Genomic DNA, 10,119 nt, shown 5'->3' on the forward strand with positions numbered 1-10,119 from the left:
AAAATAACCCCTCAAAAACTACTGCAAAAAAAAAAAGGCCAAAGTCGTTTTTTTACTGAAGTGCAAAGAGGTAGGCAGTTCAATGTAGGTACAAAGTGCTTCTGCGACATTTAAGATAAAAAAATCCTTGATTACATAAACAATAATTTAACTGTAAAATAAAATAAATAATACATATTGCCTTTCTTTATCTTGTTATCTGTGTAGTGTTTGTAGTGTGTGGAGTGTTGCGAGAAGCTAGTGGGTTTGTGGCCGGGATCCTTAGAGGCCCGTTCACATGTCGCACCTAAAAAACGCATGGAAAAGGCACGTCGCTTCTCCTTTTCAAAGCGCTCGGGCAGTTGCGCTCCTGAGGCGTCCGACGTGCTAAGCAACCATCAGCTGCCGATCTCCCATACAACAAGAAATTTCAGCAATGGATTTCCACCACCGAAAAAACCCTTGCTGTAACTCTGCTACAAGATTTATTTACGAAGAAAAGTAAAGCACACTGCAGTGTTTGGGTGCACCCCATTCTTCAAAACCACACTGGCTGTGTGTCGCAAGCGTCTCAGCTGCGTGGCGTGTCCATTTTAAATTCGGCTCCCATGTTAATAGGGTTAGAGCTTGCAGACTGGCTGCGTGAGACGCACGTCTCAGAGGCAGTCTCGAGCCACGCGGAAAAACACATGCTGCGCTAGAAGCTTTGGTTGGCACCAACTTTCGGGCATTCATGGGCAGTCGTCCGAACAGGGCGGGGCTGAGCGAGCGGGGCAAGCACAGCACAGATAAGACAAAGTGGCGAAATCAGAATTAAATATAAACAATATATCGATATATACGATATGTCAAAATCCATATAGTGTTTAAAAAATATCTCGATATATTTTAAATCGAGATATCGCCCACCCCAAACAGGTAACTACTACAGTAGTCCAAAATGTTGAATGAGGTGTATGCTGCAAATTAATCTAATATGAATATATAAAATACATCTAAAGTGAAACTAAGAATGTGCTTAAAAACATCTTACAGCAAAGGATGGACTGTGGCGAGCAGGCCGAGGCTGAGGGCTTTGAGAGAATAGCTGGAGGCCAGTGTGATTACTGATTGAGTGACACCTGTACGTTGCTCATTATCAATCACTCACCAGCCTCCGTTCTCTCATTCTCGCCCTGCTCGGCCACAATCACAATTATCTGTTTGGGTAAAATAAGAAGACTCCTGTAATATCAAATATGACCTAGGTCTGTATTTATAGACGTGCAGTAGTCAAAGAAATGAATTGATTAATCAAATTGTGGTAAAAAACAAAAAAAGATCATATTGGATTTTAATTTATTGACTAGCAAAATATTATGGTAACACGATAAACTGCATTTAATTATGCCCATGTTTCTAATCTTTTCAGATAATTTTCAATCAGTCACAAATTTGGAACTGGTAAAGGCAGAATTAAATAAACATTTAACATGGACAGCTAAAATAAAGTGCAAATAAGGGAAACATCTCAAGCTGATGATGTAGCTTTAAAGAATATAAGCCCCAAATGCTAACTGAGGTCTCTCAAAAATATACTTACATGGATAAAAGATGCTTAATGGTTGAAAGAGCTCTTAAAAGAGCTTTTGGGGTCATTTAGCTGCTGTTGACACAAAAGCAAAATGGAGAAAAATAAAAAACATGACTGACCAGATACTGAACAGATTTAATTTTTCATCAATTATATATATATATATACACACACACACACTTTCGGTGAACTTTGAGTTATTACGTAATCAAAAAAACCCAGCTGCTGATTGATATTACTTGGAATGCAGAAAAGAAAAGAAAAAAGAAGGGGTGTGTGCGTTTCTCTCCCTCCATTGTGTCCACTGTCTCCCCTCCTGTCCCATTTTCCCATAGGTTGTTCCACCCTAATTTGGACCGTGCCGTCAGCGCACATGGTGCCTGGTCACGGAGATTGTCTTTTAACAGCGGAAAAGACGCACGAGGGTGAAAGGGAAGCTGTTGGAATTGTGTTTTCATTTATTTTGATTGAGAATTCTGTGTAGTTATTGATAGTTGTATTTCTCCCTTGTTATCTTTCTTTAGGTGGTGTGTTGGCCACAATTAACCGAAGAACAAACTGCCTGAGTCATGAACACTGCTGGGGCTTTTTTGCTTATTGAAGGAGAAATTCTTGTTATGCTAGACTGTATAGCAGTTCATAGAATACCGGTGTTTAACTTACTTTGGTTGTTTAATTAACATTAATGACAGACAGCACCATGTTTTAGTTAACCAAAAAATGAAAATTCTGTCATCATTTTACTCACAACTCAAGTTGTTCCAAACCTGAATGAGTTTCTTTGTTCTGCTGAACACAGATGAAAACGCCAAACATTTGGTTATCTCTGAAGAGTCCTGATTTTTTAACGTTACAGGACAAAATGGCCTAAAAAATAATTTAAGCTACAATGGAAAACTTCTCAGGCAGATATAACAATAACATGGGCACATATATTAATTTTTTCAGCCACACACGCGCCGAGAACCGCTGTGAGGTTAAAAGAGAATATCGTATTTTCCCGTGAGCGTTCGGCCATTTCTGTGGGTGCTTGAGCAGTGTTCACATGCGGTCTAAAAGAAGTGGCAGCGCCTCAGGAGTAACTTATCGAATTCAGTCCCATTTCGCATCTGTGAGGATGTTCCTAGTTTTTTTACATACTTTATTGTAATTATTATTAATAAGTAGGGCCAAGCGTTAACATGAAAGACATGCGCACGCACCAGTGACGTAACAGATTTAACAGCAATAGGTTGTTTTGCCTCTATTAATAGATTGTATAATTTACTTAGTTCATGTTTTTAAACGTCATTGATAATTGTAGTTATAATTTGAGAAGTATATCGAATAATTAAAGTACTTACCTCAAGTAATTATCAGTCCTTCCAGCAGGGAGTAGACAGTAGTGTGCAAGCGCTGGCTCTGACTGGCCAGACTTCCGCTTTTTCGCGGGCTTTGCACGCGCTGCCTCTGATTGGCCAGACTTCCGCTTTTTCGCGGGCTTTGTTTCCGTGCACGTGAGTCTAAATTCTAATATTTATACATCACCAAGCATACCTCATTAAATCATACTGGCATTCAATTATTAATAATAATAAAACTGCTGTGTTTGGTTAATAGAGCTTCACGTGTGGCCTCTAGCGCCTCGGTGGCTGATGGGTAAAATCGCCATTTTGTGAGGCCACTTTTTCTTTTTTCTTTTTTTTTATTAACTTTTTCAAATAGTACAATATGTCATATAAACTTGAACTTAAATTTACATCAACAACTCGTTTGAGGAAAAAAAATAAATAAAGATGTGCTCGCATTTAAAACAGTACAAACTCACATCATATCAAGTAAGAAAAATAAAAAATACAAATACAAATAATTACAGGGGCTGACAAAACAACATAAATGCTTCAAGCGTGTTTAAGAACATAGGACTGTAAACTCAAAGAGCAAGAGACTCTGACATTGTTTCATATAACTCGTTTATGGACTGGTTTTCTTCCGATAACACCTTTAGAGATGCTATATAATTTTTAATTTCGTTCTTAAAACAGTTTATGTTGGGCTTGCTGTTATTCCACCTATTTTTGTGTATATGATACTTTCCCATCATGAAAATAATGTTCACCATTTTAGATACCTTTTTTGACATACCATCCATATATATCATCACTTGAAATTTGTTAAACAAAGAGTTATTGATCCCAATATTTAACCATCGATAAACATCCTTCCAAAACCCCATTGTGACTGAACAAGAGAAAAAAAGGTGTTCAATTGTTTCGTGTTCTGTCATACAAAAAACACACAGATTAACTTCAAAATTAAACCTTTTCCTTAGGGTTTCAGCAGCAGGATGAATTTTATTTATTAATTTGAACTGAATTTCTTTTACCTTGGGTAAAATTGGCCATTTAAGATAGCTACAACTAGTCTTTGTTAATGTAACTTGATTATCTGTTATCTTTATTTTTGTTGGCTTTTTGATATCATAGAATAATTTTTCTTTAAACACACTTCCAAGTATTTTGTTATTACATTTTCTTTCTCCAAATTCCAATTCACCAATTTTTAATTCAGGAAGTTTAACAGTCACATTTGAATTTGTGAGGATATTTTTAATCATGAATTTTAAGGCAAGTGGAATAGCTCTACTGATTTGGTTAAATTCTCTATAAGAGCATTTCAAATTAAACTTATCGACAAAGGAATTAAACTGCAACAGACTGCCATTTTTATCCATCAAGTCCGTAACGTATAGAACATTTTTATCGTACCATTCTTGTTTAAATAGTGTCTTTCTGTTAATTAATATGGCTCTATTATTCCACAAGGTGGAACTATGCGGAGTGAAGTAGTGTGTGAGGCCACTTTTTGATGCGCTTAGGAGGGATTTTTTTTATATTATTATTTTATGCTTAAAACAATATAGCTACAGATAATAACAGAGAACAAAAATAAATAAAATTAAAATCACAAACTGGGAATCATGTAAATTAAACATATTGATAAATCATATGAGAATTACATTACACTGAAAAAAGGAAAATAATTACAAAAAGATAATGTTTTAAGGCCTTTTTGCTCTCAGACAACTTAATTGAAAAGACATATTTTTCAAGTTCTTTCAAAAATTTAAGAAAAAGTAAGTTTCATATTTAAATATTTAGATTTATGAATATGAAACTTTGCTAGTAACAAGATCAGATCAATTACTTAAAAATGACCTTTTTCAGATTGATTATAACCTACAAAGCCATCCTTCCAACACACATTCATTATACATTTCAGACCTAATAAATCCTAATCTTGCCAAAACATATTGGTAAATGGAAAATAAAAAAAAAAATAAAAGAAAGAATATGAACTACAGTTTCGTCAGAGTTGTCACAGAAAGAACAACTGGAGTAAATATCCTTTTTGAACTTTTTGAGGTAGTGACTTGCAGAGCAGTATTTATGAATTATTTTAGAAGAAATCTATTTTACTTTATTGGTTAAAGAAAAGATGTGGAAGCATCTAAACTTTTTTCCAACATATATTACCAACTGCATTATTCCAGTAAGTGGTCACAGATGGTAAAGTAACAATGTTTTGCTGAAAAAAGTGAACGGACTGATAGATTGTTTTTACAGGGAGAAGCAAAGCACAATTTGCCAACAGGAGTATTGACCAAACTCACAGAGACTAGAGGTTGAGTTCCTCTCAAGAGCACCTGATGGGATTGAACCCATAACTATTGAAAATTCTTTGGGAGAAACAGGAAATTGAAAGTGATATAAAAACTCCTTATATGAAAACAACAACCCTTGAGAATTGATTAATTGACTAAAAAGATATTTTTATCAAACCAATTCTGAAAAAATATAGACAGTTACATATTACATATAAAATATTACAGTTATTCCAAATAAAATATTTATGAGGTGAAAAGTTGTGCTTGAACATCAAATACCATGCCAAGAGGGATTGCCTGTAAAAATCAGATAATATTGCTGGTAATTTTTCAATTTTGTACATAACAGAAGAAAGTCATGGAATTTATGGGAAGAACATGCTGTGTTGTTGGTTAATGTCCGTTCACACAATCAATTTTTACATTCAGCCTATTTGTATTTAACTTTGTTTTTGTTTGTCAATAAGCCCATCTCCCAATTTTTTATTTTATTCTGTGCTTTCAAACTCTTTTACACAGTAAATTGCAATTTGTTAAGCTCCCTCAAAAAATCATGCAAAGTGATAGCCTTTAACTTAGTAAAATGGAAGAATATAATGCTGTAACAAATGCATATTTAGTGGTGTAAGTTGAGCTAAATGATGTAATATTTCCTGCAACTTGCAATTTCAGTTGTATTTAACATCTTGTTAAAACAATGCAAACTGATTTCCTTAAAATATGTTTTTCTCCACTTAAGCACTTTACACATACATTAGAAATTGATTAAAAAAGGTTCCATTCATCACATTTACAAATACACACACAAATTAATGACATTGCAAACTATTTTAAAATTGTTAAACAACAGGGGTCGGCAATCTTTTTGTCATAAAGTTCCATTTTAAAGTCTCATGGGACTTCCTGCTTAGAATGACGCAAAATTATGATTTTATGTCATTATAAGCAGGAACTGGAACAATGAAATCCTTATTTCTACCTTCTCATGGGCAAATTAGGGAATAATACAGGAGCATTCAAAAATATGACTGGGTTTCTAACAATACAAAGCTTAATGCATTTTGGCTGAAGTGTCCCTTTAAGCAAAGTCTGTGTCGATGCTCTAACCTTTAAAGGTTGTTATTTGTTCTTCTGTTCTTTTTCTGCACATGATGCACAGATTAGTACATTGCTGCCTTTAACTGGTATACAAACGTCATTAGGGGCTTTCGCACTGGAGGAACCTATTCATAATTCATAAAGCTATTGGCGGAAGTTCCCGGTTTAGGTCCAATCGTATCAAGCCGCTGACTTAGTGCTCCCCAAAAAAACGCTGGCAGACCCCCAGGTCATTGTTAGGGTATAAACAAGAGCATATAATAACATGGATAAATCAACTCATCAACTTATGAGTAAGTCTCCTCAGCTTCCATTGTCAGTTGCACTCATTCCTGTTGTGTGACCTTAAACTGGCAACCTGCATGAGGGTCGAGTCTGAGGAGAAGGGTGCGGGGTTAACAACAATCTCCCATAACTTGAATTTGGACTGCAGTACCTATTTCCACCACTAGCTAACAGACATTCTTACAGACTGCACCTTTAAAGATGTCTATTGAGAGTCCCCACAAAGACAACAGATAATCTGTGTGCATGTGCAAACTACAGTCCAAAAAAAAGTATTGACTGATTTGCAGATGTTGCAGGTGACTGAATTTTTTTTTCTGATTACTTTTGATCTTATTGATTGCTGCTCTTCATAAGGCTACATTGCAAATGTCAGTATCCTAGTTTATTTCCATCATTATCCAATATATAAATTAACATATAAACAACATGCCCTTGGCAATCTAGAATACGCTATTCATATATAGGTTACTGATTACTAATGAATGACCAGAATGACTGTCTGCTATTACTTAGAATTCCTCAAGTTCAGTGTCAAAGTTAAAGAACAGAATATTATCTTAATTAGACAGACAAATCTGTTGGATTATGAAAAAGAAAGGATGACTTAATCAAATGATTCTTTATCAGATCTTAGACAGAAGGGAAAAGAAAAAAAAAGTCAGCCTTCTTCCTTTACATTTTAAAACTTAATAACCATGAATTAATATCATACTAAATATCATATCTGGCCCACACACAACAATCGGTTAGTCGCACACAGGCCAAATCTGGCCCACACACAGCAAGCCACGACTCAAACTAAAGCCGGTTTGTCGCACACGGGCCAGATCTGGCCCACACACAGCAAGCCACGACTCAAACTAAAGCCGGTTTGTTGCACACAGGCCAGATCTGGCCCACACACAGCAAGCCACGACTCAAACTAAAGCCGGTTTGTCGCACACGGGCCAGATCTGGCCCACACACAGCAAGCCACGACTCAAATTAAAGCCGCTTTGTTGCACACAGGCCAGATCTGGCCCACATACAACAAGCCAGAACTCAACCTAAAACCGGTTTGTCACACACGGGCCAGATCTGGCCCACACACAGCAAGCCACGACTCAAATTAAAGCCGGTTTGTTGCACACGGGCCAGATCTGGCCCACACACAGCAAGCCACGACTCAAATTAAAGCCGGTTTGTTGCACACGGGCCAGATCTGGCCCAGAAACAGCATGCCACAACTCAAACTAAAACCGGCTTGATGTGTGTGGGCCAGAGATGGCCCATATAACCTCTGCCGCTGCCAGAACTGAGCCAGATGTGCCATAGTTGGCCCAGATGAGGCCCGGATATGTATGCTATCTGGGTCGTATCCTTTATCTGAAAATATAATTATTGTCAGTTGATGCGTTTTAAATGTGGAACTCTGTCTGACGGACTCAAGAGTAAGAATATATTTTACATCCATCAAGAAAAGTCTATCTTTACTCTTTGAACTGTGTTCATACTGACAATTAACTGCATTGATTTCTGATTTCCAGGATCTTGTATGAAAAATTGGTTTTGCTGTTTAAAGCATATTAATTTTTTTTTTGTAATTTAGTGCTTTCATTTTGATTCGAGGCATGTTTGAGGATATTGATAAGGAAGATTTCAGCCCTGCTAAACAATCTAATTTAACTTTTCCTATGGGCAGGGGTGGTGGGCCTGAAATTTATCACAACAGGAGGATGTCTGAAGTTACATCTCGTTATTATGGGAGAGGGAGAGCGTTGGCTAATGTGGGTCTGGATTATATGCACACAGTTGATTCTGCAATCGGCGCTTCTGTAGGCCCAACAGCTAGCTCCACCCCAATTACACGCTCAGATACTGAACGTGTAATTTCTTCAGAGGAATTAGGAAGCATAATTTCAGATTTGGCTCACAAAATAGGGGAAAGTATTTCAGCCAGCCTTAATATTGCGCACCAGCCCAGCCCAGTACAGCCTAATCTTCCTTGCCAGTCTCAGCACCCCAGTGAGTGCGTTGATGTATCTAGTCTGAAGGTGATAGTTCAGCAAGATTCAGCACCTCCACCATTCTTCAGGGGTGATAAGAGTGATTCATTTACTGTCCATGAATGGGAGGATATGATGTGCAGTTATTTAACCAGAATGAAATGCAAACCGCAAACTGATGTTTCTGATCTCATCATGAGCAGACTGGCTGGAAAAGCGAGAGATGTTGTGAAGGTGTCCCTACGAAGCCGCCCTGAACTGAATGCCAGTGAACTTCCAAGTGCGGTGTTTGATATACTGAAACGCAACTTCAGTGAGTTGGCTTACTCAAATATGCCTATGGCTGACTTTTATAATACTGTCCCAAGAGCAGATGAAAGTCCCATGGATTACTGGATACGTCTTAACAAGGCCATAGATGTTGCTGATGAGTGCTTGCGCAGGCGTAATAAGAGTGTTGAGGATCCCGCTGCAGAAGCTGTCATGATGTTTATTTCACATTGTCCAGACCCAAGTCTTGCTATGTCTTTTCAGTTTAAACCAGCTGAGAAGTGGAGTGCCGCTGAGGTACAGGAGCGGTTGGATAGTCATCAGAGGGATTCAAGGAGATTTTCGTCAAGGACACAGCACACCATGTCTTTGTCAACTTGCAACCAGTGCACGGTTACAGCACGTCACAATTCTGCGTCCAGTTCTCTTCAGCAGCCTGCTTCTTTGCCAGCCCAGTCTCTGCCTGCTGTGAGTCATCTTAATCCTAATGCTGTTCCATTCTCTCCAGACACAGGTCTCCAACATATGGTTGGCATGATGGATAGAGTCCTGTCATTGTGCACTGCCTCTTTAACTTCACCCAGTCAGGCTCAAGCAGACAAAACTTCAGGCTTCAAGACCAACTTAGTTTCTGCATGTAGGGTCTGTAAATCCAAGGAGCACACTACGTACTCACACTGTAGACGTCACAGGCTTTGTCGTCACTGTCTTAGTCCTGGCCACTTTAAGAGTGACTGTCCCAAAGCAGCATGCCCAGCAACATCCTCGGATACTGCTCAGTTAAACTGAGTAGCCCATGTGATGAGAGGGGTAACATGGGCAATTGTAATAAAATCTCCCTCACAGAAGTAGCAGATGTGCAAAATGTTTTCATGAACAGCTGCGAGTCATTGCCAGAAGACAAAACTGTATTATATGTGGGGTCACAGAGAGTTGATGGGGCGAGTGAGTTGTTTTATGCTCCTGTGATAGTTTGTGGCCAATACACATTAAAGGGGTTACTGGATTCTGGTAGTATGTCCTGCACGCTTAGTGAAGAGGGTGAGTCCAAGCTGCAAGCTGATGGTATTCTTTCACATCCTCAAGCAATTCCAAGTAATGTGGTTCTGGTTGGCTGTGGTGGCCTTACAATTCAGCCAAAGTGTATGTACGACTTGGAGATTGAAGTTTATGGATTTAAGTTTGTTGTTCCAACTCTTGTAGTGCCTGGACAAAGAGACGAGTTCATAATTGGAAGTAACGTGATCAAATGCATTCTACAGAAGATGAAATCTCATGAC

The 10,119-nt window shown here is 38.0% G+C and overlaps 1 protein-coding gene across 1 annotated transcript in view; it reads right to left on the reverse strand.

Annotated features, from left to right (window-relative positions):
• The window catches only part of LOC113046229 (receptor-type tyrosine-protein phosphatase mu), a 29,852-nt gene extending 28,705 nt beyond the window's left edge, over positions 1-1,147 (reverse strand). Inside the window, exon 1 of the mRNA XM_026207174.1 lies at positions 1,130-1,147. Within this exon, the coding sequence (XP_026062959.1) occupies positions 1,130-1,147 (18 nt within the window). The remainder of the gene's footprint in view (positions 1-1,129) is intronic.
• Between the last annotated feature and the right edge of the window lie 8,972 nt (positions 1,148-10,119).

The sequence above is a fragment of the Carassius auratus genome, chromosome 27 (genome assembly GCF_003368295.1).
Source record: "Carassius auratus strain Wakin chromosome 27, ASM336829v1, whole genome shotgun sequence".
Taxonomy (NCBI): Eukaryota; Metazoa; Chordata; class Actinopteri; order Cypriniformes; family Cyprinidae; genus Carassius; species Carassius auratus.